Genomic DNA, 26,356 nt, shown 5'->3' on the forward strand with positions numbered 1-26,356 from the left:
GTGCTTTGACAATACCCATCATGGGGACTGCTCTTGGCGATTGCCATTTTTCTCATTGTCATCCTCCCCATCCCTGTATATTGCCTCACCCAAGTGATTCCCTTCAGATCCAAGAGCCGGGAAGAGCTTATGATATCTTCTAAATCCCTATGCCTAAGTGTCCAGATGACGCCCAGTAAAGAGGTCCAAAAGGAGGAAATTCTACAAGGTGATAAAACAAAGTACCAGTCAACCTGCACTGTGACATCCTAACTTCATTCATTTGGCTTGACATCACATATCCCTCAAAACAGATCTAACAGGCAACTCTTAATGTCAGCTTGCAATTGTTGATGTCGCTGGATCCAGAACCACTTTTATTTCTAAGGAGAGGGGCATTATTTGGGGTGGGGGGTGAAGGGGCTTGGCTTTGCAGGCCCCTACTAGGCCCCATCTTCCCTGGCTACCACTATCATGGTTTTTTCTTCATCCCCTTCCTCAGTATACACACATACACACCTCATATACACTACTGGTGACACCTACCAATCCTGCTGCTTCTGGTGTGTTTATCTCCTGGATTAGAGCTAGAGGAGTAATGCTATTGGTCAATAAATCAGTCCACTGGAACTACAAGCACTGGGTGTGAGCAGATCTTTTTTCTTTTCTACAGATGTCTCAGGTGTTCAGTCTTCCCCTCACAAATCTTCCATTCATTCTAGAGCCAAATGTCTAGTCTTGGGTTCCTGCCCTTTCCTTGCCCTGGCAAATTCAGTTGTTAGATTACTAGATGTACTTTATCTAGGGGCTGGCCTTTAGCCAAGGGAAACCTGGGAAATGGTAGCTTCAACAAAGATGGAAAGGATATTAATGTGCTTGCTACTGAGACATGGTAATTCCATCACAGGTCTAAAAATTATTTTTAAAAAGAGGTTGCACCAGTGGTTTCAACACTGTTGTGGACAGGTACATCTGTAAGTCAATGCACAACCAGTTTGAGGAACCACCAAGTTGTATTGCTGAGCCCACCAAGAGTCCCATAGCTGTTCAGTAAGAGACATCACTGGTTTTATCACAGGGCTAAATGAAATGAATTTGCCCAGCAGATGATAACTGAATTGGTCTCTCAGAACTTGTGGGAAGTTGGCGCCATAACAGAGGCGAAATACTTCCAGAAAGAAGATCGAGGCCTGTCAGTTAGCGACTGGGGATGGGGGCTGTAGGTAGAGGTGGTCGGGATTGCCAAAGATCCAGGGAATGGGTTTTCCTTAAATGCTCAAATATCTCAGGAGTTCAGACTGCTTAGGGCCCATGGGTAAGTTTCTGTGATAAAGAAAGGAAAAGAAAACACCCCGAACCATTGGTGGGCTGGGTCTGGTGAATGGAAAGAGCAGATTTCAGAAGTCTCTGGACCTCTGAAGTCTCAGGCTCCTCAAGCTCAAAGATAGGAGGCTGGAGGGGGCGTAAACCTGTGTCATCGCCCATTGGCTCCTGTACCCTTGTAGCCCCGCCCCCTCACACTCGCTTCCCTCCCACCGAATCCAACCGATCTACCTGCTTGAAGGCTACTGCTATTGAGTCGGGTAAGGTGAGGATGGGAGAGAGAAGGGGGTGGCCTTTTCCTCATGATCACATAGGCTGGGTCTTCAGCCTCCTTTGTTTTGGGAACCCAGGTGCTCGTCCTCCTTTCTGCCGCCCTACCCCCCCCCCACCCCCGCCAGTTCCAGCTTTGGAGACGGAACTTGTGAGAGGAGGATTGAAAAGTAAGGTCTTATCGGGTAACCGATGGGGGTAGTAGAATGAAGACCTTAACGTAAGTGTCTCCTCCCACTCTAAATTTTTCTCTCCTGAGGCCACTTGTTCAAAGTCCGTTGGCACCTAACCACAAGGTTGTTTGAATTGGGACTATCCTACATTGCTGTAGGGAGTACTGATTGAGTGGTAGGAAGACTGATTTCTATCATGTCCTTCTCTGAATGTGGATCCTTATTGTCTAAAGTCGGGTTTCCTAGCACCCTTGAGTGTGATCAGAGGATTTTCGTTTGGACTGCTGTCGGGAATATGATCTTGTTAAACAAAATGGAGATAAATCTCTTGGTAGGGCATTCTTCCACGTGCCTTCACTTTTATGCCTCAGAAGAGTGGTGTGAGATCTAGGTATTGTCATCCTCAGTTTTCATAAGGAAACCCAGAAGAAAGAGAGGTTCACACAGTGAATGAGGGGTACAGCTTGACAAAGATTGTTGTCTTCTGTCTTCTAGTTCTTTTATTTTGGAAATTTTCAATACATACAAAAGAATAACATAATGAACTGCTGCTATGTGCTCATCACCCAGCTTCAATAATGACCAACTCATGACCAGTCTGATTTCATCTTTTCCTCCCTCCCCAAGTCTCACTCTTGCTCAGGCTGGTCTCGAACTCCTGGCTTCAAGCAATCCTCTTGCCTTGGCCTCCCAAATTACAAGGAGTACAAATGTGAGCCACTGCACCCGGCTATGATTTAATTTTTTAAATTTAAATGAATTTTATTTTTAAATTGTCGCATAATAATTGTATATATTTATGGGATATATAGTGCTGTTTTGATACAGATAATGTAGAGTGAGCAGATCAGGGTAATTAGCATATCCATTATTTCAAACTTTCATAATTTCTTTGTGTTGGGAACATTCAATATCCTCCTTCTGGCTATTTGAAACTACTTATTATTGTTATAGTCATCCTATGGTGGTATGGAATGCTAAAAGTTATTCTTACTATCTAGATGTAATTTTGTATCCTTTAACAAATCTTTCTCTGTTCTTCCCTCCCCCTCCCCTTGCAAGCCTCTAGTATCCTTTATGAGATCAACCTTTTTTAGCTGTCACATATGAGCAAGAATATTCAGTGTTTGACTTTCTGCACCTGGCTTATTTCACTTAACATGTCCTCAGTTCCATCCATGTTGCCACAAATGATAGGGTTTTCTTCTTTTATATGGCTGCATAGTATTCCGTTGTATATATGAAGGCTATCCAGAAGGTATCCGGCTATATAATATGAAACATACTATTAACAATGGCTGGATACTTTCCAGAAAACCCTCATATACCATATTTCTTTATCCATCCATTTGTTGTTGGACACCTAGGTTAATTCCATATCTTGGCTGTTGTGAACAGTGCTGCAATAAACATGGGGGTGCAGATGTCTCTTCCATATACTGATTTCCTTTCCTTTGGATAAATGCCCAGTAGTGGGATTGCTGGATCATGTGGTAGTTCTATTTGTAGTTTTTTGAGGAGCCTCCGTACTGTTCTCCATAGTGGCTGTACTCGTTTAAATTCCCACCAACAATGTATAAGAGTTCCCTTTAGCCTGCATTCTTACCAGCATTTATTTTTTGTCGTTTTGGTAATGGCCATTTAACTGGGGTAAAATGATACCTCGTGGTTTTGATTTCATTTCTCTGATTATTGGCGATGTTGACCATTTTTTCATATTCTTTTGGCCATTTATATGTCTTCTTTTGAGAAAATTCTGTTAAGATCATTTGCCCATTTTTTAATTGGATTGTCTGGGTTTTTTTCTGTTGAATTCTTTTCTGTTTGAATTCTTTGCATATTCTGGATATTAATCCCCTCTCAGATCAATAGTTTACAAAATATTTTCTCCCATTCTGTAGGTTGTCTTTTCACTATAATGATTGTTTCTCTTGCTGTGCAGAGCTTTTTAGTTTGATGTAATCCCATTTGTCTATTTTTGCTTTTGTTGCTGCTTTCAAGGTCTTATTCATAAAATCTTTCCCCAAATTAATGTCTTGAAGCATTGACCCTATGTTTTCTTCTAGTAGTTTTATAGTTTGGGGTCTTACAGTCTTTAATCAATTCGGAGTTGATTTTTTGTGTAGGGTGAGAGGTGGGGGTCTAGTTTCATACTTCTGCATATAGATATCCAGGTTTACCAGCACTATTTATTGAACAGACTGTCCTCTCCCCAATGAGTATTCTCAGTACCTTTATCAAAATTCAGTTGGTTGTAGATACATGGACTAATTTTTGAGTTCTCTATTCTGTTCCATTGGTTTATATGTCTGTTTTTATGCTGGTACCAAGCTGTTTTGGTTGCTGTAGCTTTGTGGTATATTTTAGGATTTTTTTACTATTTCTGTAAAGAATATCATTAGTATTTTGGTAGGAATTACATTGAATCTGTAGATTGCTTTGGTTAGCATGGCCATTTTAACAATATTAATCCTTCCTATCTATAAGCATGGGATATCTTTCTATCTGTTTGTATCTTCTTCAATTTTGTTCATCAGTATTTTGTTATTTTTCTTGTAGAGGTCTTTCACCTCCATGGTTAAATCTATTCCTAAGTGTTTTATTTTTGGTGTAGCTGTTGTAAATGGGATGGCCTTCTTGATTTTGTTTTAGCTGCTTCTTGATTTTCTTTTTCAGCTAGTTCACTGTTCATGAATAGAAATACTACTGATTTTTATATGTTGATTTTGTATCCTGCAACTTCACTTAATTCGTTTATCAGTTCTAAGAGTTTCTGGGTAGGTATTTAGGTTTTTCTATATATAGGATCATTGTCTGCTAATAGGAACAGTCTGACTTCCTCCTTTCCAATTTGGATGCCGTTTATTTTAGTCTCTTGTCTACTTGCTCTGGCTAGGACTTCTAGTACTATCTTGAATATGAATGGTGAGAGTGAGCACCCTTGTCTTATTCCAGTTCTTATTCCAGTTCTTAGTTCAAGAGCATCCTTGTCTTGTTCCAGCTCCATACTTAGGTGACAGCCTCAGTATGATATTAGCTGTGGGTTTGTCAGATATGGCCTTTATTATGTTGAGGTACTTTTTATCTATATAGTTTATTGAGAATATTTATCATGAAGGGGATATTGGATTTTATAAAATGCTTTTTCTGCATCTATTGAGGTGACCATATGGTTTTTGTTCTTCATTCTCTCTTTTTTTTTTTTTTTGAGACAGAGTCTCACTTTGTTACCCGGGCTAGAGTGAGTGCCGTGGCATCAGCCTAGCTCACAGCAACCTCAAACTCCTGGGCTTAAGCGATCCTACTGCCTCAGCCTCCCGAGTAGCTGGGACTACAGGCATGAGCCACCATGCCCGGCTAATTTTTTTGTATATATATTTTTAGTTGGCCAGATAATTTCTTTCTATTTTTAGTAGAGACGAGGTCTCACTCTTGCTCAGGCTGGTCTCGAACTCCTGACCTCGAGCCATCCACCCGCCTCGGCCTCCCAGAGCTAGGATTACAGGCGTGAGCCACCGCGCCCGGCCTGTTCTTCATTCTCTTGAGGTGATATATTACATTTATTGATTTGCATATGTTGAACCATCTTTACATTCCTGGGATAAATCTCACTTGATCATGGTTTATTATCTTTTTGATGTGTTATTGGATTTGCTAGTCTTTTGTTGAGGATTTTTGCATATACGTTTATCAGGATATTGGCCTGTAGTTTTCTTTTGGGTATCAAAACCAGGCAAAGACACAACTGGTATCTTTGGAATTGTAGAATGAGTTAAGAAGAATTTCTTCCTTTTTAATTTTTTGAAATAGTTTGAGAAGCATTGGTATTATTTCTTTTTTCAAAGTTCAGTAGAATTCAGCAGTGACAATTTGACTATAATGTGCCTCAGAGAGGATCTGTTTGGATTGAATCTATTTGGGGTTCTCTGAGCTTCCTGTACCTGGATGTTCCTCTCTCTCCCAAGACTTGGGATGTTTTCAGCTATTATTTCATTAAATATACTTTCCACACATTTTCCCTTTTCTTTGTCTTCTGGAACATGTATAAAATGAATATTTATTCATTTAATGGTAATCCATAAATCCTGTAGGTTTTCTTCTTTTTTATTCTTTTTTGTATGTCTGTGCGTCTGCCTGTGTTATTTCAAAAGACTTGTCTTCAAGTTCAGAAATTCTTTCTCCTACTTGGTCTAGTCTGTTATTGAAGCTCTGGATTGTATTTTTAAATTTCATTCATTGAATTCTTCAGCTCCAGGACTGCTGTTTGGTTCTTTTTAATGATATCTATCTCTTTGTTAAATTTCTCTTCAAATCATGAATTCTTTTCCTGATTTCATTGAATTGTCTGTCTGTATTTTCTTGTATCTCACTGAGTTTTCTTAATATTATTGTTTTGAATTCTTTTTATGGCATTTCACGTATTTCCTTATGATTGGGGTCTATTACTGGATAATTATTATTTTCCTTTGGCGGTGTCTTTTTTTCTTTTTTCTTTTTTTGGCTTTTTCATGTGTCCCTATGTTGATTTCTATGCATCTGGTGGAAAGATAACCTCTTTCAATTTTAGGGAGTATGGAAAGACTTATTCTCATGAATGGGTTTTGTGGTATCAGTTAGTGGGATGGGTTGGCTTGGTTTTAGGTGGATGCATTAGTGTAGTTTCTTCAGCTGTAATCCACACTAGTTATGTTTACAAGAGTCTCCATGGCCTCAACTGAGAGAGGCTGTGGCAGTAGTAGCATGGCTTTATCGATGGTGAGCTCACCAGGCTGTTTCTTGGGGTCATGTATGTTCATGAGGTGGGTCAGCCAACTTGGGGTCTGGCTTGCTGAGGTTGAGACCATGGGGCTGTTACTCTAGCCAGGAGCACAGGCAGTGGTTGCTTAGCTGGCTTGGGAGCATGCCTGTCACGAGTGGCCCACAGGGCTTTTTCTCAGGCCTGGGATGTAGGCATAAGCCTGCTTGGCCAGCCTGGGGTACGCCTGCCAAGGGTGGCCTATGAAACTGTTTCTCAGGCCCTGATTGCAGGTTCAGGGCCATTGGCCAGGCCTGGAGTGTGTCTGTGGGGTAGGGGCATTGCAGGGCACTTTCTCTGGCCCTGATTTTGGGTTCAGGGCTGTTGGCCTCAGGCACTAAGAGTGGGCACATAGCAACTTCACTGGCTTGGCGGCATATCAGTTCAGGTTCTACTCAGCCTCTGACCAAAGGCTTGAGGGTCTCTTCTGTTTAGGGGAGGGCACATGGCAGTTTGGTCAGCTCAAGGGCAGGTTCATTCTAGGCAGGACTGCCAGAATGTTCCTCCCACTGGAAGTAAGGCAGCAGGGGCTGGGCCTAGGCTTTGCACACCTGGAGTTGTGGTTTCAGTCACCTGTGTGGGCTTGGCAGAACAAAGATGGATCCCTAGTGTTGGAGAAGTGCAGTGGCTACTGGTCCCCAGAGCAGGGTGTACTGCAGAGATGTATCTGGTCTCAAGATGGTGCCATGCTGTAGCAGCTTGGCTCACAGTGAGTGCATGGGAGAGTGGGAAGTACACACCTTGTGCATCCTAATCCTGGGCTGTGTGAATTCCCAGCAGCTCTCCAAATTGAGCTCAGGGCTTGTGAGGACTATGACAGTCTCCTGTAATAAGGACTTTAGGTGTTTGTGGTGGCAATAGGGGCTGGTGTGGATCCTCTGCTTACCTTTTCCCTGCAACAGGAAGTCCCTCCTGACTCTGAGCAGATCTGATCTGGGCATGGCCAATGGGGTTTCAGAGGCTGGGTGCCTTCATGCTGCCCTCTTGGACTTCCAACCGCCACAGGTGCCTCTCCAAGCTCCCTCTGCATTCCAACACTCGCCCTTCAATACTCCAGTCAAATCTTAACCGTTTTTTCATTGTCTTCGTTCTTTTTGTGAAGGGCATGGGCACCAGGCATCTCCAGTCAGCCATCCTGCTGATGTCACTTCTATAGTTTTAAATTTTACAGTTTGTGTGTAAAGATCTTGCTCATCTTTTGTTAAAAATTATCGCTAGCAATTTTATGTCCTTTGGTATTATCTTAAATTTTTTTTAAATTCTTATTTTCTAGAGGTAGGAATATTCTTTGTTTTTTTGGGGGGGATATGTTGTTATCCACGTATCCTTGGGTTGGGGAGGCCTCTGGGGTTCTCATATGATTAGTCTTGTCTTTCCTTAGCTCATACACCTAAAATCTACGGACCTTGATGTCCTTACATTTGACAAGGAATAAGGCCCCATCACTGCAGAAGCAGGAAGTGGAGTCTATCAAGGATCATAAAATCATGAAGGCCCAGAATGTGAAACTCCAGATGTCTAGACCTTCATATTCTAAGTCTGATACTCCCTGGAAATCCCAGTCCTTGGAGTCTGAGTTATTGCCTACTGAGTCATTGTCTGAGGATGCACATACATTGGCCATCACTCTGTCATCATACATTTTGTCTCATGAAGATAATAAAGAAGTACTGAAAACCACAGACAAAGATGAGCCAAAGGATGAAGCCCATGCTGAACGACCATCCTGGGCTAATAAAACTGAGTACTTTCTGGCCCAGGTGGGCTTCTCTGTGGGGCTGAGCACCATCTGGCGCTTTCCTTATCTGTGTTTTCACAACGGAGGTGGTAAGCCTGGGTACCAGGACTCATGGACCTCATAAGGGGGTGAGGAACCAGAAGCCTATCCTGGCTACTCTGGAGTCTCTGAGATATCTCTGAAAGATGTGGGGACAGAGGATTTGGGATCCTGACTAGGGCAGGAACCAGGTACCTGAATACCCAGGACCTTTTGGAAGGTGGGACAGGGTATCTGAACACTTAGGTTCATGAGGACGGTAGGGCTGGAAGCCTGGGTCAGGTGTGGCGGTGGAAACTGTCTATCCAAGTCTTCCACAAATTGGGGGCCAGGGAACTGGATACTTAGGGCTGTGAGAAATGTGGAAACAAGTGAGCCCTGATGCCTGTGGCCCTTAAGGATGTTGCTGGTGGGGAGTGCATGTCCCTGGACCCTTGAAGAAGTCTAGACACTGAAAGGCCATATAGTTCTCAGAACTCCTCCTGAATCCTCTTCATAGGCAGTTTTATCGTCATCTACATCCTCATGCTGTTCTTCCTTGGAGTTCCTCTTATCTTCCTGGAGATGGCAGCTGGCCAGAGGCTGCGTCAGGGCAGCATTGGTGTATGGAAGGTCATCAGCCCCTGGATTGGTGGTGTGGGGTATGCCAGCTTCATGGTGAGGAGCCCTGGTTGGCCCAGGCCTATCTTTCACACCCTACTCCATCCCAATCCTCATTCTGGAATGGGTCCCATGACTTCACCTGTATTATTAGTCAAGTCCCTTCAGTTCCCCAGTCCTTGGGTCAAATTATGTCCTTTCTGCTGGCCCAGCTATTTCCCCTGCCTCCAGAATTCTTCGTGGTCCCTAGGTATGCTTCATCGTGGGCTTATACTACAGCATGCTCATGGCCTGGAGTCTCTTCTATTTGGTTCAGTCTTTCCAGTCCCCACTGCCTTGGTCATCATGCCCCTCACTGAGGAACACCAGTGATTTCGGTGAGAAGAGTGGGAAGAAAAGGGCAGGTGAGAGGGCTGAGAAAAGGACTGGGTCATGAAGAAAGAAGAAGGATCACTGAGAGAAGAGGGATGAGCAGGAAGATGATGAAATGGGATTGGAAGGAGTGGGTGGATGTAAAGAAGGGGGAGGCACTTGGTCTTGCAGTTTCCTCCATGGCCAGTTCACCTCAGATCCCGAATGTACACGGACGACATCCACCACATACTTCTGGTACCGGAAAATGTTGAAGGCCACAGATGAAATTGAGATGGGTGGGCTGCCACTATTTCATCTCAGTGTGTCTCTCTTTGCAACCTGGTTACTTATCTGCGTCTCCATGATGAAAGGGCCCAGGTCCATTGGGAAGGTGAGTCACCCCCTAACTTACTAATCTGATAAACTCTTTTGCATCTAAGAGCCTCTAATATTCTCCTAACTTTGATGCCTGTAGATCTCCCACTTCTCACTCCTTTTAATCTGACCTCGGAGTCCCAGTGGCCATTGAGCCTGCTATCTCCAACTTTTGCCTTTGCTGAAGTGTCTTTCTGAATCTTATTTTCTACCCAGATGCTGTATGTCTTAGTTCTTCTTCCCTACTTCATCCTTATTGTTCTCCTTGCCCGGACTCTACAGCTGGAAGGTGCCATTTTTGGTCTCAAGACTTTGTTAGCTTCCAAGGTGAGGTGTCCCCTATCCTTTAATTCTGTAATCCTAATGGGAGTGTCAGGGACAGAATGGTTACCAGTCTGATAGAGGCCCTCCTGGCTCCCTCTTTCATGTCCTTTTTCTCATCTTTCATCTCTATCCTGGTTTACCTCTCCTCCCTTTATATCCCTGTTTGCATGATACTTCTCTCTCTCAGGTAACAGCCCTGTACTCTATGGAAGTGTGGCGCCGGACAGGAAACCAGGTCTTTTTGTCCATGGGCCCCGGCTTTGGCAGCTTCACTGCGATCAGCTCATACGTCCCTCGGTCCAACAACTGTATCAGTGATGCCTTTGCTGTGGCTTTTCTCAACTTGGTCACCTCAATGACTGCCACGTTGGTTGTATTTTCCATCATAGGCCATTGGGCCACAGTGAGCACCCAAAAATGTTACCAGAGGTGAGCCCAATCTTTAATACAGAGATCTTCACAGTGACCTCTTAGAAAGATCATCACAAAGAAAGTCTTAGATATAGCCCACAGAACACCAGGCTAGACCCCCAACCCTCAGGAATGTTGACTCAGTCAATATAAAGCCCTCAAATTGGAGCATCCCAAACCTTAGAATCCCTCCAACTCTATTTCAGAGCTGCCTTTCTGATCTAGTAAATCTCCAAACTTAGAGGTTTTTAAAGGTATGTTCACCCCATTCTTAACTGGGACTGCCATGGAAAAACTAGGGAATACCTTCAGCTAAACCATTAGACAAAAAAGGGGCCCATAGCACGGGAGCCCCCATAGCCTACTCATTCCCCATTTTCTTCTCCTATGACATTCATTCCAAAAATATTTATCAGATATTTATAAAACATTTCCTATCTACCAACCCCTGTGTTGAGTTCTGGAAATATAGCCAATGATACATCAGATCACCATCCCTTCCCTCAGGAAAATCACAGTTTTTTATCGAAGCAGATACTAAACAGATAATTACAAACTAGATGAGAACTGGTAGTAGGGGTGATAGAGAGACACAGAGGAGGGAGCCACTTACTGCCTGGAGCAGTCAGAGAAGGCTTCTTAGTGGAAGCAGTCAAACCCGAGCTAAGTTTATCTCCTGAAAAATAAAAACCACTACTAGTATTCTTTCAAATATTTCCTATTTCTATACCTATATATAAAAACATACTATCTTTAAAAAATGGATCATACTGGCCGGGCATGGTGGCTCACGCTTGTAATCCTAGCACTTTGGGAGGCTGAGGCGGGCAGATCGTTTGAGCTCAGGAGTTTGAGACCAGCCTGAGCAAGAGCAAGACTCCATCTCTACCAAAACAATAGAAAGAAATTAGCTGGACAACTAAAAATATATATAGAAAAAATTAGCCGGACATGGTGGCACATTCCTGTTGTTCCAGCTACTTGGGAGGCTGAGGCAGTAGGATGGTTTGAGCCCAGGAGTTTGAGATTGCTGTGAGCTAGGCTGACGCCATGGCACTCTAGCCCGGGCAACAGAGTGAGACTCTGTCTCAAAAAAAAAAAAAAAAAAAAAAAATGGATCAAACCATACTACTTTTCTGCAGCTTGTTGATTTGCCCTTTTGCAAATAGATCTTTAACAGCTTTTCCATGACAGTAAATAGAGTTCAGTGAGCTGAGTAAGAATTTTTAGAAATTGGCCATATGGGCCAGGCGTGGTGGCTCACGCCTGTAATCCTAGCACTCTGGGAGGCCGAGGTGGGTGGATCGCTCGAGGCCAGGAGTTTGAGACCAGCCTGAGCAAGAGCGAGACCCTGTCTCTACTAAAAATAGAAAGAAATGATCTGGCCAACTAAAAATATATATAGAAAAAAAATTAGCTGGGGCATGGTGGCGCATGCCTGTAGTCCCAGCTACTCGGGAGGCTGAGGCAGTAGGATCGCTTAAGCCCAGGAGTTTGAGGTTGCTGTGAGCTAGGCTGACGCCATGGCACTCACTCTAGCCCGGGCAACAGAGCAAGACTCTGTCTCAGAAAAAAAAAAAAGAAATTGGCCATATGGAGAATGAGTTCAGGGCTAGAGTTCAGGTAGAAAGTTCTAAGCAGAGAGAGCATCATGTACCAAAGGTACTGATACAGGAGAGAGCATGGCAAGTTGAAGAAGGTTTAATAGTTGAGAATGGCTGAAGAATAGAGAGTGAAGAGAACTGTGGGGAAAGATGTGATTGAAGAGGCCAGCAGATTAAGAGGTAGAGAAGCTTTAATGTTATCCTGGGATTATCTCGTAGTAAATAAGAGTCCTAAAGCCCTCAATTATACTGTTGGAAAGACACCTCTGGGAGTTAAGTCAGAAATTCTCCAGCCTCTCATAGACACCTTTGTAATTATGAAAGTAGGTGGCAGGCAGCCAGTATACACTAGGATCCTGGAGACCCAGGTTTCAGTGCAGGCTCTACCTTAACCAGATCAAAAACTCTAAGCTAATGATTTTCCTTCTGATCTAGAGAATAAAAAAGGAGAAGTTATCTTACAGGGCCCAATGATTTTATACGAGTCTGTTCCTTCCTCAGAAATGCCGACAGAGTGATGGACCTGGTAGCAAATGGAATGTTGCCTTCTAAGGCGCGGCCCCCAGATAGTCTGTATCACCAGCCAAACCTCATTTATCCAAGGTGGCTCAATAACAGCCTCCCTGCACAAGTCAAAAGTGAGATCCTACAACAATTAACTGATTGCAACTTAACTTGGCAATTGAAACAGGTAGGTAAGTGTTAGAGATGGGGCCCTAGAGTTCCCCAAGGTCCCCAGTGTACCAAAAACTTCAGCTTTCCTTAGTGTGTCCGTAGAATCCAGAAAGGCAATTCTCAGTGGCACACTGGACAGCCAAGACCAAGGTTTATGGTGTCCTTTGTGATAAAGCTGTTGTGGCCTCTTTAGCACCAACCACTACAGTTAACATAAGCCTATTCACCCCAACCCAAAAGAGTTGCTAGACCCAATTATAGTAAGAGGAAGTCCCCATGTTTCAAGGCCAAATGAGTGTAGTAAGTCCATTAACAGTGCTGTTAAACAGTTTCCTAGGGTAAGGGACAGGAATGGAGTTAAGAGTCTCTATGCTGAGCCCAGAGCCCTCATCATTCCTCCTTTCACTCATAGGCTATGGAAGGTCCAGGTGTGACATTTGTGGCATTTACCGAACTCATCTCTATGCTTCCTGGACCCACCTTATGGGCCATCATCGTCTTCCTGCTGCTGGTGAACCAGGGGATGAGCACCATGATAGGGATTATGCAGGGCATCATTACCCCTCTCCAGGACACATTCTCTCCCCTCAGGAAACATACGCAGCTGCTCACAGGTAACCTGACCTATTTACTCCCACCTTAGGCTGTTATTTAGCTTAACCCAACTGGGACTCTTACATAGGCCAGTTTGAATTCTAACCTTGATCCAAACCTGATGTTTTCCTCCAGTGGGTGTCTGCATGCCTATGTTCCTGGGCAGCCTCATTTTTGCTAGGCCCTCGGGCAGCTACTATGTGAATCTGCTGGATGATTACTGGGTATCTCTGCCCCTCTTCTTCATTATCATCTTGGAGAATGTGGCCGTGGCCTGGATCTATGGGGCCAGGAGGTATGTCCCAAGCCCAGGAGTCTCCCGCCATGTACCCATACAGCTAGGGTCTGTAGGGAGAATTGGCCTTTTCCTTGCTCCCTCTGCTCTTACCTACTGCTAGATCTCTGATCTCAGGGCTTAGGGAAAGCTCTGCAGGAAGGAAAGGAGAAAGGCATGGCCTGCTTCCTAGAGAAAATAGCTGTGAAATGGTAAAGTGGTAAGCAGTCCATATCAAGTCCAGGGAGGTCTTGAGTCCTATTTTCAACTAGAGTAGTGTGGGCTTCTAAAACACACAGTCTCTTGCTTCTCAAAATGTGGTCTGTGGACCAACAGCTATCATCTGGAAGCTTATTAGAAATGCAGACTCTTGGGCTCCACCCAGACCTTTGAGTCTATATCTACATTTTAACAAGGTCTTCAGGTGACTTACATGCACACTAATGTTTGAGAAGCACCATGTAGTCCGCGAGTGGCAGCATTTCTAGTGGTTCTTGGCATCAGTTTGTGCATTCATACACTCACTCATTCTCACATATTTTTTAGGGCCTCCTATTGCCAGGCTTGGGATCCTGGGGTAAATTATATTTAGTTTCTGCTCTCAGAGTGCACAGTCCGAAGAAAAAGACATATGTAAGCAGATCCCTGGGCAGGGTGGTAAGTCTAGAACACAGGTAGCTGAGGGCACTCTAGAAACAGTTATCTAAAGAAGTATGAAGAATCAGGCAAAGTATCTTAGAGGAGGGGATTCTTGAGCAGAGTCTGGACAGATGAATAGTTGGTCAAGGGAGAAAAAGAGAGAAGGGGATTCTAGGCAGAAGGAACCCAACTTGCATTTGTATTGAGGTTAAGAAGGTACACCAAAGAAAGCTGGATGTATGGGCTGGAAGAAACTACCTTTAGAAACTTGGCCTTTTTCCTGAGGATGATGGGGGAGAAAAGTGTGTTTTAACAGACACGAGATTGGAAAGGGACAAATTAGAGGCAAGAAGACTGGTTGTGGAGGGGTTGTGGAGGTGAACAGAAAGGTCTGAGAAATGTTAAAGGCTTTTGCCCAGGCTAGGCTTGGGCTCATCCCCCCCAATCCTTGCAAGGCTGGGAAAGTCTTGAATGGGCCTCCCAAAGTTTTGTTGTCCTTCTTCCCAGGTTCCTTGCAGACATGACAATCCTGTTGGGCCGCTCCATCTCCCCCATGTATCGTTGGCTGTGGTCCTTTCTGTCTCCATTTGTGCTGCTAATCCTGTTTTTGTTCACCCTGGTTCATCTTTGTGGGAAGGATATCACCTATATGGCCTGGAACTCAACCTCAGTGAGCCTCCCTCCCCAATAGAACCCCCTAAGGAGTGGGTACCAGACCTATCAATCCACTCTTGCCTCTAAGACCCACTCATAATATTCCCTGATTCCCTGGGGGTTCAGTTATCTAGTCTCCTGCCTTAGCTCATCTCCCACCCCTATACTCTGAAGCCTTCCACTTCAGAGAACCAAGGCATTCAAAACCTTCTCCTTTCTCCACAGTCAAATGAAGAGCTCCAAACCTATCCATTGTGGGCTAAATTCTTACTTGTAGTTCTCATCATCGTGACCATCTTGCCCATCCCTGTCTACTTCTTGTACACCCTCATTAATGTGACTTTCCCACTCTGCATGATCCACAATGGGGCCACAGTTGTCTTCAAACCTGAAGATAAAATTAACTCACAGAAGTCTCGTCCACTGACTCAGGAGAGGCTGAGTCCTAAAATGATGAATAAAATGGATAAATAGGTGGAAAACTTTCTATCATGTGAGTAATTCCTCTTAGAAATAAAGACTTGGCTCATTAGGCATAACATCACCTCTTTTTCAAAGTGGAACTCCCTGGCTGGCAAGTTGACATTAGAAGAGAGAAACGTGGCAACTGCTAATGTAACTGGACCCAAAGATCTTTTATTCTCCTGGATTGACAATATTGTTCTGGCCTGATGGGAACTAATATAGCAGTCATTCCCCACATCGCCAACACTTGCTCTCACCAGACCCATAATAATGGTGTTTTTTGACTTTCAGCATTTGATTGATGGTGACGGCTGATGCTACATCTTGCAGGCTACCTTCCTCTAGGAGTTGGTCTATGCTACGTCTGGTCCATGCTACTACATCTGGTCCCTATGAAACTAGGACAAAAATGGTGCTGGTAAATAAGTCAGTTCAGTTGAACCTTACTTTTGTTATTAAAAATCATATAACTCCCAGTCATGCCTCCACTGGCTTTGTTAAATTTAAATGCTAGAATCCCAGGTCCTCTCTACCTGGTGCTTCCTATAAGTAAACTGAACCAGGTGGAGGGAACTGTCTCAGAAAACAGCAGATTGACTTATTATGGCAAAGTGGTTAACTACCTGCTAATTGATGACCTCCTCACATAGCTCTTAAATCCTTGGGGTAGTTGATTACTTTACCAAGTGCCTTAAAATTTTACTTAGCATCATATATTTTTACTATTTTCTTGTTATGTCACTCTTCCACAGAGGTTATAGCCCTGTAGGTTTTTGTGTATGAAGGTTTCCTTTTCTTACTTGGACCCAAGGCCTTGTCTTTACCCAGCCTTTAAAACAAAAATCTCTAAGTTACAAGAGAGTGGCAATTGCCCCAAAGCAGTTACTAGCTTAAATACTTGCTTACTTATCTGAATTCAAGCTTGGGCTTAATTTTTGTCCTCTTGAGGATTTCCCTTAATTTTTTTCTAACTTAATCTATGCATTTATGAAGATTCTTGAAATATATTTCATGTTACATTTAAGTGTCTTATAATAGGAAGTGTTATGTTTACCTTATATTATTGTCATATTGCCTGAAATGAAATCCTCTTTGGATTTTATTCAATCTTTCCAGTGAACTTCTATTTTCCATCTCATTCCCTACCAAAATACCTTTCCTCCAGGCTCTTATTAAAAAGAGTCTTAGTAAAAATATAAGACACATCTATAACATAAGTATGCATATTTAAAGTAAAAAGGAGGAGGAAATACTAGGCAAATACTAAACAAAAGACAAAATACACATTAAGGCGATAAAACATTATTTGGGATAAAGAGGTTAAAAGGTTGCATTTTTAAAGAAGATGTAAAACTTACAAATTGCGAGGACCTAATAACATATAAATTTTGTTTTTATACAGTCAAATTTACAAAACGTTTCCTTTATGGATTCTTAGTTTTTGCTATTCTTAGAAAGCCCTTCCCTGTGCCAAGATTATAGAAATGTTCACCCATATTTATTTCTAGTGAATTATGTTTTCATTTTTTTTTACATTGTGATCCTTGACCCATCTGAAATCTATTTTTATGTAAGGACATAATTTTTCCCAGGTGTCTTGCCAATTTTTCCAACCAAATCACTGAATAAATAATGTTTTGTTCACTGATTTGAATGCCACTTTTCATATGCTGATTTCCGTCATTGCCTAGGTCCTGTTCTAGACCTTGTATTCTATGCCGTCCGGCTACTCGTGTAAATCTGCTCCAGCACCACCCTGTTGTAGACATTGAAGCTTTACACTACGCTGAATCTTTATAGCATGATGGTTAACAACGTGAACTCTGAAACAGGCTGTCAGTGTTCATATCTTGGCTCCTCCCTCAATCCCTTATCTTAATCCACTAAGTGTATTAGTCACTAAGTCTACTAGCTAAACTAAATCTTCTTGGCAACCGGTAACCTTGCTCAGCCCACCGCAGGGCTGAATCTGCCTGGCAACTGGTGATCTCAGGGATCCTCCCCAAAGACTAAACTTGGAGGGAAGATACCACAAGGAGTGAAGATGGGAAGAAGAGGGAAGAACTGAACTGTGCTTCACCCCTGAGCGCGCAGATCGCCAGGTTTCAGAAATCGGCAACTGTGAAGAACGTGGCCCCCTTCAGAGGGTTGGGGCCAAGACTGGCTGTGGTCTGGTCGGGAGCCCAGACGAGTGAATTAACAGGGCCAGGGGTCTGTGGGGAGCACCTCAGAAGTGAGCATCTCCAGGGTGAATTGCTTAAATTGCCTTCCGGCTGCAGCGAAAGATTAAAATCTTCTCTAGCTCCAATGCCCGTGGCTCTGGCGGACCCTCAGACCCTTGTCGCGCGCCCTGGCCGGCCCCTCCCCCCAGTCCCCACCAAGCGCCGGCGGAGGCGACCGGTCTTCAGACTCGCGCATCAGTGGCGGGTAAAGGGTTGCAGCTGGGGGTCCTAGCCCCAGCTCCTGACGTCTCGGGGAACCAGGTGTCTGTTCCCACAGCCACCACTCCCCCCTCTGGACCCAGAACTCCGAGCTGAGCCTCCCACTTCCCTTTTTTGCCAGGAATTAGGGATCCAGGATGCCCTAAGTCTGGGAAGAGAGGGACAGGTGCGGAGTGGCGGGCTCGTAAACGCCACTAGGTGGAGCAGAAGCCTGGTGATACATTTCGCCCCCCAACGACTTCCCCTCCCCTCCCCCCATCTCTCTCCTCCCACTACGGTCGCGGATGGCCCAGCTCTAGAGACACCAACTTCCCCCAGCAGGTGACTAGAACTGGGGCCAATGGGGTTGGGATGTTGTTGGCGAGCCCTTCACTGACTTCTCCAGGGTTGACTCCTGGGACTCTCCCATCTATATCAAAGAGTTTCTTAGCTGGCCTTCAAGCAGGTTGTCGCCCCTTTGATCCTCCTGAGAGCCTGGAGCAGCTTAGGTACAGCAGGGGGCGCTGAGGCGGAGAAAGACGGAGTGCGCAGATCCAGTCCCTGGCAGACTGGTGACCAGAGACAATTAGCGGGTGTTACCTGGGCTGACACCTCCCAGAGAGAGAGGCGGAGGGATCATCAGCAGCAGAGTGAATTGCAGATACAAAACCGTGAAAGGGTGAGAAGGGGGTGGCTGAAGCTGGACGGGGGTGGGGGACCCGAAGCAGGAAGCAGAGGTTGGGTCAGGAAGGGCCCCCGTTGCTAAACTGAACAAGGCTGTCTGTGAGGCCCCTCGGGAAGACTTGAGCAAATGATAGACTTTGTCAGGTTTATAGAATGACTCTGGAATATTAAGCAGCTATTAAAAATCATGTTTTTAAAGAATACTTTATGACAAGAAAATATATAGTAGAAAAAATATACATATTCAATATAGATCCAATTTATAAGAAACACACATGTTCATAAAGTATATATTAACATATATGCTATTTCTAATACTTAACATATCCTATATAATATCTAATTTGTAAGAACATAAAATATGCATATATACATACAATAACATCTAATTTCTAAGATTGGCTGTGCCCTCTTTCAAAACCTGAAAGCAGCAAACACTTAAAATCATAGTATCTTTTAAGATTGTACAGTACATGCTTTGCACCTAGTTAAACTAAAACCTCAGAATTAAACCAAGTAGAGGCAAAACAGCCCCACCTTGCAAATAGCATCCTCCCTTCTCAAGTGACCAGATCCCGCAGAGTCAGAGTTTGAGGTTGCTGTGAGCTAGACTGACACCACTGCACTCTAGCTCAGGCAACAGAGCATTTTAGATTCTGTCTAAAAAAAAAAAAAATAGAAGAAGAATCTATAGGAGTGAGGCTAGGAAAATGAAAGGCAGGAATCCATATCTTTTTAAAGCTCTTCAAGTGATTGTGATGAACAGCCAGTTTTGGGAACCACTAGCCTAGAAGTCTACATGTGTCAGTTGGGCCTAAAAGTTTCCAAGTAGACCAGAAGAGACCTGAGTGTATCAAATGTATACCGTGTCCTTGGCACTCAATATCTATTATGTCATTTTTACTCCTTTCAGACAGGACTGATATTCAGCTGATACTCCAGTGTTTATGGCTAGCATTCATTCTGATTGGTCAGTGCTCCTACCATAATAGTTATTAAATATTTCAAAATTCATCTGTTTGTGAGATGAGAAAAAAATGAGTCTCAAAGAGATGAAATTATCTGCCCCAGGCTAATAACTAGTAAAGAGAAGGGCCAAGATTTAAACTCTCGCCTTTGTTTCTCTAAAACCCTTGTTGTCGTGAAGTTTTACAACCTGCTATCTGAGGCATGGCCCTGAAAGTCTGCTGTTCTTGGTGACCCCAAGATACCCTCAGGAGTTAATGGGCCTGTAAGAAGAAAGCCATGGAGCCCCTTGAAGAATTTTCTAACACGACAGAGGAAGAGCAGTCCAAGAAACTCCAAACCTCTAGCCTTCAATCCTCCCCGTCCTCGAGGCCCACGGCCAAGGAGATTCGAGCCACCATGACCCAAAACTACTTCTTTCAGACTAAACAAATTGAGAGTCTCTTGCTCCAGGTTGCCTTCTCTGTTAGGTTAGGCAGCATGTGGCGTTACCCTTACCTGTGTCAACGGAATGGAGGAGGTAAGGCCAGGAATCTGGATCGTGAGTTTAAGAAAGGAGTTTTTTGTTTGTTTGTTTGTTTTTTGAGACAGAGTCTCGCTGTGTTGCCCAGGCTAGAGTGAGTGCCGTGGCGTCAGCCTAGCTCACAGCAACCTCAAACTCCTGGGCTTAAGCGATCCTACTGCCTCAGCCTCCCTGGTAGCTGGGACTACAGGCATGCGTCACCATGCCCGGCTAATTTTTTCTATATATATATTTTTAGTTGGCCAGATAATTTCTTTCTATTTTTTAATAGAGACAGGGTCTCGCTCTTGCTCAGGCTGGTCTCGAACTCCTGACCTCGAGCGATCCACCCGCCTCGGCCTCCCAGAGTGCTAGGATTACAGGCGTGAGCCACCGCGCCCGGCCAAGAAAGGAGTTTTAAGGCTGGGAGACGAGACTTCTGGGTCCTGGGGGAGGAAAAAGCTGGGTTTGGGCACACAGAGTCCTAGGGGATAATGGGAAGGGGCCAGGACTCCTGGCTGCCTGAGCACAGCCTCTGACTCCCTTCCTCAGGCAGCTTTATCCTGATACACTTCTTCATGCTTCTCTTATTCGGGATTCCCCTCTTGTACATGGAGATGATCATAGGGCAATGGCTGCATGTGGACAACATCCGGGCCTGGAAGCAACTCGTCCCCTGGCTGAGCGGCGTGGGCTATGCTAGCATACTGGTAAATGAGCGGCCCAGCCAACAGGCATCCCAGCTCACCCCTTGTGGTCTCCAGGGCCCCTGTCTCTACCCACCCCACCCCTCAGTCCCACTGTGTCCACCCCCAGGTGTGCACGTTGGTGAGCTTGTACAACAGCAGCATCGTCTCCTGGTGCTTATCCTACCTGAGCAACTCCTTTAGAAACCCTTTAGAAAGCCCTGGGACCATTGCCCACTGGTGAAGAACGTCACTGTCACCGGTGAGGAGAGGGAGAAAGAGGGCCAGCAGGGTCAAGGAGGCAGGGACACCAAGGAGCAAGAAACAGGGAATGAGAGCCCAAAGGGAGTAAGTGGAGAACAGGGGCAGGCACCAAGTAAGGTGGTGCCTATGTGCCTGCATCCCCCTAGACTTCTCTTGCCTTCGGACTATGCCCCACCAGTACTTCTGGTACCATACCACCCTGCATGCCTCAGGCCACATTGAGGAAGGGGTCGAGGGCCTCGTTCTGAACCTCACCCTGGGCATCTTCACAGCCTGGGTCTTCCTCTTCTTAGTCACGATCACTGGGATACAGATTTCAATGCCAGTAAGTCACCCTGACCACTGACCCCACTACTGCTTTGCCTTTGCAAATCCTAAGATACCCAGACTCCCTGCCCCAACACCATCCAAACCCTTCCTGTTGACTGCTCCTCTGCAGTCCCCCATGGCCCTTCCACCCACCCAGATGACAAGCTCAGATGTGGCCACCTAGCATCTCCATCAGGGGTCTCCCTACAAAGCACTGCTGTTCTCCCACCGAGGGCTTGAAGGAGTGCCTCCTACTGACCCTGCCCCACATCCCCACATCCCTGCCCACGGAGACCTGTAGGCAGCCTCTCAGATCAGACTGGTCTCAGCCCCTGGGCCCTGCAACCTCCACCTTCCTGCATTTTGACAGTGCGTGTTAACCCCTAAAAGAGCTGATTGGCACCAATTCCTTTCCAGTTACCCATTTAGAATATTTTAGTCCAGTCTATACTTCCAATCCCGCTCCTTGGCATCTGAATCATATTCCCTTTACATGGAAAATTTATTTCAGCATGTTTGTTAGATCATATTGGTTAACTCTACCTGCATCTCCTGCTACCTGCATTCATGGGAACATGCAACTTTCACCTCATGCATCCCTAGAGGCCCGACTCCCCATCTCTTCACAGCCTCCAAGATAAACCACTCGTACCAACACTGCTGAAGGTTTGGGAGGGGTACACTGAGAGGGGGGGCCTTAGCTCACCTGTCCCAGAGCAAAACCTTCCTCTTAATCATGTTATTTTCTCCCAAAATCTCTTCTGAGTTTCTTTTCTTCTCCCTTCCCCTAGGAAGTTCTTCCACACAGCCTTTAAGGTTCTCTGGCTCCTCTCCCCTTTGCAGTTCCTGTCCCTAAACTCACACACAGGCCACAAAACCAGGGTCCATGAATTAAGTGTCCAACTGCCTTACCATTTAAAAGCCATCTTTACTTGGAATCTCACCCCTCGCCTCTGGACAGCTTATTGATGGATTTGTTTTCCCAAACAACAGTGTGGTCTCCCTAAAATAATGCTCCCATAACGCCCTCCTGTTACCGCCGGGCCACCTTAACACTGCCCGTCTTCATCTTTCCACGCCTGCTGACCTGCAATCCCCTGCTAATACTTAACCTCTGTCTTCCCCTCCTCCGCATCTCTCCTGACTCCTGGTTTCTGTCCTGACTCGCCTGGCCAGCTGCTGGTTTTGTCGATATTCTTCCCCTACATCCTCCTCCTCTGCTTCTTCATCTGAGGTCTCTTCCTGGAAAACGCAGTTGCCAGCCTTAGACGTATGGTGACAACAGAGGTGAGGCTGGGACCTCCAAACCTCCCTCCCTCAACTCTCAAGGCCTCTGAGTCTCCTTCCTCCACATCTTCTCCCCTTCTGCCCCCAGCCCACCTTTATCCCTCTGCACTCTACCTTGGTGTCCCCTCTGCCCCCTTACTGGTGGTTCCACCCACTGAGCCAACTCCCAATGCCTCTCACCCACAGCTCTCTGCCTTGGCCTCGCTGGACCTGTGGCGCCAGGCAGGAGGCCATGTGCTCTATTCCCTGAGCCTGGGCATGGGCACCATCATCACCTTCTCCTCCTACAAGGCTGGAAGCAACAACTTTGTCACGGTGGCCTCCACTGTGGCCCTAGTCAACCTGGCAACCTCACTGCTGACCACATCCATCATCTTTATAGTGCTGGGATTCTGGGCCACCACCAGTGGCAGCACCTGTGTTGAGAAGTGAGTGACCAGAGCCTTCCAGGTACAAGGAGAGATCCCCCTCCCTCTCCCTCTACCTTAGCAATCTGTCAATTTCATGGACCTTTAATCTCAAGAGCCTCTCCATTCATATTAATAATAATCGCATGTTTATTCTCAGAGAAAACAGCCCCCAAAATGAATGTGCTAATATCCACCACGTCATAGATGAGAAAATCATCTCAGAGATGCAGCTGTCCTAAGGTTTCTATAAATTGCAAATGGAGTAAGGAAGATTTCAAAATCAGTTATTTAACTCCCAGAGAAGGCTCTTACTGCATTCTGAGCCACACTCGGTGGTTACTGACCTAGGCTGCATATCTGAATCCTTTGGGAAGCCTTAGAAAATACTTATGTCTAAGTTCCACCTCCAAAGATTTATTTAGTATTGGGTGCATCCAGGCATGGGGAATTTTAAAAGTTCCACAGTAGAATTTTTCTTCCAGTTAGGATGTTGAAGGATGCAAAAGTCCCTGCTTCCATGGTGTCAGCAATTTTTTAAATGAATAAAATAAAAATTACATTTTCCTATAAAGTTATTGAAGAGCAGTGGACACAAAGAAGCCTTACTGAGCCAAGTAGCAGAGAGGCCTGCCTGTTCTCCACTGTCCTTCTTTCCTCCGCTTGCCCTTCAGGAACGTCTCGATGCTGACGAAGCTGATATCCAAAGGGGTACTGCCTCAGGATGCCAAGCCCCCCGAAAACATCCTGCTCATGCCCCCCCCGGACTACCTGGACTGGATCAACAACCTCCCCGAACACCTACAGTACCAGGTCATCCACCACTCCCTACCCTGCAGCATCCAGGTGCAGAAGGAAAAGGTGTGTTTGTGGGAGCAGGAGGGCGCTTCCCAACGGCGCCAGGGAACACTGGGAAGTGTGTTTCTTGGCTGCCCTGTGGACCACCTTGGCCTCTCCTGAGGCAGGAAACAGCCGTAATCACGTTTCCACCACCCTTTCATATGCGCCAGGGTCTTTGCTAAGTCAGGGTCTTTGCTAAGTCATTGCTCACATCAACCCTAGGGCACCTGTTTGTTAGAGGACGAAACTGAGGCCCTGCTGGGTGAAGCTCACACAGCTAATGAAACCAAGGAGGGCAAACACTCAGCCCTGCGCCCTCCGTGCGCCCCACCCATGCCTCTTTCCTCTGCCCTCAGACATCGCCCCTTCTCCCACCTCCAAGCCAGACCCTGCCTCAGAGCCCTTCTCCCCGCAGCTCATGGAGGGCCCCGGCCTGGCGTACGCAGCCTTCTCCCAAGTGGTCTCGTTGTTCCCCGGTTCCTCTTTCTGGGCCATCATCTTCTTCCTGGCCCTGCTCATCATGGAGCTGGGCGCCTTGATAAGAATCGCAGAGGGCATCATCCTTCCCCTCCAGAACTCCGTCTCCATCTTCATAAAGCATCCCAGGCTGGTCCCAGGTACCATGGACTCTCACCCCAGTGAGAATCCTGCCCTGCTGCCCTCCCAGCAGCGAGCCCCAAACTGCCAGGGCTCACTTTGACTCCCGACCGAGCCCGGTGCAGAGACCTCACCGTGGCCAAACCTGCCTCTGCCCTAGTGCTTGTCTGCCTGGGAGGTTTTCTGGGCAGCCTCATCTTCACCAGTCACGCCGGCAGCTACATAATGTCTTTGATTGATGACCACCTGGTCCCACTGACCCTCATCATCATTGTGACCTTCCAGAACATGGCTCTGGCCTGGATCTACGGAGCCAGGAGGTGATTTCCAAGGCCCAGGGTCTGCCCAGCCATGGGCCCCATCCCAGGTCTAGGAGTGTTGGGGTCGCGTCTGCTGCCTCTGTCCGTCCCACAGCAGGGGAGGCGATGTGAGAGCTGCAGGAGTGCAGGAGGGAGGACCCGAGGGCGGCGGGCAGGTCTTGACCTAACAGGCAGTTCTGGGCTAGTATGACACCGGAGGGATGGGGTAGCGCGAAGCCCCGGATGGAAGGATTTCCATGGGGCAGGACAGATGTAGGGCCCAGCCTGAGGGGCGGGCCAGGCAGGACCTGGCAGCCCCTGAGAGTTGGGAACTTGTGAGAAAACCAAAGGGCTGGCAGGTCTACCTTCCCAAGGGCCGCGGGCCCTGGTGGCCAGAGGAGGGCTCCTTCCCGGACATCCCTGACCATTGTCCCCACCCCAGGTTCAGGGAAGAATTATTCAATGAGCTGGGCCGCCTGCTGTGGCCCACCTTCATTTTCCTGTGGTGCCAAGTGACCCTGCCTGGGCTGCTGGCCCTCCTGGGCATCTGCTTGGTGCAGCTGTGCCAGAGGGAGGCCCTCTACTACATCGCCTGGAACAGCAGTGTGGTGAGACTCCCCCTCCCGAGCCTCCCAGTCCGCTCTGGGACCACCTTGTCATACCTCCCGCCCCACAGGACTCTGGATCTGGGATCCCACCATCCCCGGTGATCCCCTAACCAGCTTCCCGGCCCCTGGAGAATCCAATACCCAGCAGCACATAGGCTGAAACCCACCATTACTGCTTTTTCCTCCCACCCTGCACCCCCCCCCCCCTCTGCCCCCAGAGCCAGGAAGTAAAACAGCCCTACCTGAACAGGACCCTGGACTGGATCACCTTCCTCAGCCTCGTCATCTTTCTGCCAATCCCAGTTCACCCACTTCACCACTGGTGGTATTTCCAGAACCCCGTTATCTCTGACACCTTAGAGAAACCTCTGTCCTTCAAAAAGACATCCACGGTGCCCTCCAAGCCCTTAGAATGGCCTAAGCACCCCTTGAAGAAGTCCACCTTAGGTTCCCAGCACAAAATCAGCGAGGGCGCACTGTCCCTGAGCAGAGATGAGCACAGGAACTCGTGGTGGGACAGGATCAGCCGTCGGAGATCGACCTGGTTGAGCATGTCTCCGATCACCTCCAGGCTCTCCGTGTGGAGCAGCAGCCTGGACCGCTCGGGGCAGGTGAGCCCAGCCTCAAACACTGTAGACAACACTGATGTGCACAAGGAGAACATGGAAGAAAACCTGCCTGATAAATCTGTCCCCTCACTGGCAGCATTAGTGCCCATTTTGCTACAGGAATAATTGGTTCTGCTAGAAAGGCGGGGAGAGGCCCAAGAAAACTTGCCTAGCAACTGGTGACGTCACTCATCTGGCCTTGGAAGGAAATGGACAACCCAAGGGATCTCCGTCTCCTGGAATAGCACCGATTGTGCGACATGGAACTCTCTGCTCTGGGACTAGAAAACTTGGAAGAAGAAATCAACTCAACTACTCATGGGGCTGGACCTAGGGCACCCTGTCCCTCTGTGACGTGAGGCCACCATTTTGGCATGATGAGGATGCACTTTCCAGGAACCAGACTTCCCAGTTACGGCGAGAGACAGTGTTCCCTGCAGCCCCCACGCTTCACCCGGCTGTGTCCATGGTGTGGCTCACTTCTCCAGGGCTGTCCTCTGGGCATGGGTGGAACGACAATGCTGTGGCTCAATAAACGGGTCCACTGGAACCCCGAGCAAAGGCTGTGTTCTTCCCATGAGGGGCCCAGATGT

The 26,356-nt window shown here is 46.4% G+C and overlaps 1 protein-coding gene across 1 annotated transcript; it reads left to right on the top strand.

Annotated features, from left to right (window-relative positions):
• The first annotated feature begins 7,949 nt into the window (after positions 1–7,949).
• On the top strand, positions 7,950–14,904 carry SLC6A16 (solute carrier family 6 member 16). The gene is made up of 10 exons (XM_045531843.1): positions 7,950–8,367; positions 8,817–8,974; positions 9,168–9,294; positions 9,487–9,662; positions 9,863–9,973; positions 10,158–10,399; positions 12,487–12,676; positions 13,073–13,274; positions 13,390–13,549; positions 14,675–14,904. Exons 1-10 carry the CDS (start codon positions 7,950–7,952, stop codon positions 14,856–14,858), a joined length of 1,968 nt encoding a protein of 655 aa, XP_045387799.1. The 3' UTR covers positions 14,859–14,904.
• The last annotated feature ends 11,452 nt before the right edge of the window (positions 14,905–26,356 follow it).

The sequence above is a fragment of the Lemur catta genome, chromosome 19 (genome assembly GCF_020740605.2).
Source record: "Lemur catta isolate mLemCat1 chromosome 19, mLemCat1.pri, whole genome shotgun sequence".
Classification (NCBI taxonomy): domain Eukaryota; kingdom Metazoa; phylum Chordata; class Mammalia; order Primates; family Lemuridae; genus Lemur; species Lemur catta.

What these genes read in the sequence shown, in the direction of transcription:
- SLC6A16 (XM_045531843.1), top strand. Translation starts at nt 7,950, where the DNA reads ATGTCCTTACATTTGACAAGGAATAAGGCCCCATCACTGCAGAAGCAG. An exon ending in AGACTTTGTTAGCTTCCAAG is followed by an intron (nt 9,974 to 10,157) that starts GTGAGGTGTCCC and finishes TCTCTCTCTCAG; the next exon opens with GTAACAGCCCTGTACTCTAT. An exon ending in TGGATCTATGGGGCCAGGAG is followed by an intron (nt 13,550 to 14,674) that starts GTATGTCCCAAG and finishes CCTTCTTCCCAG; the next exon opens with GTTCCTTGCAGACATGACAA.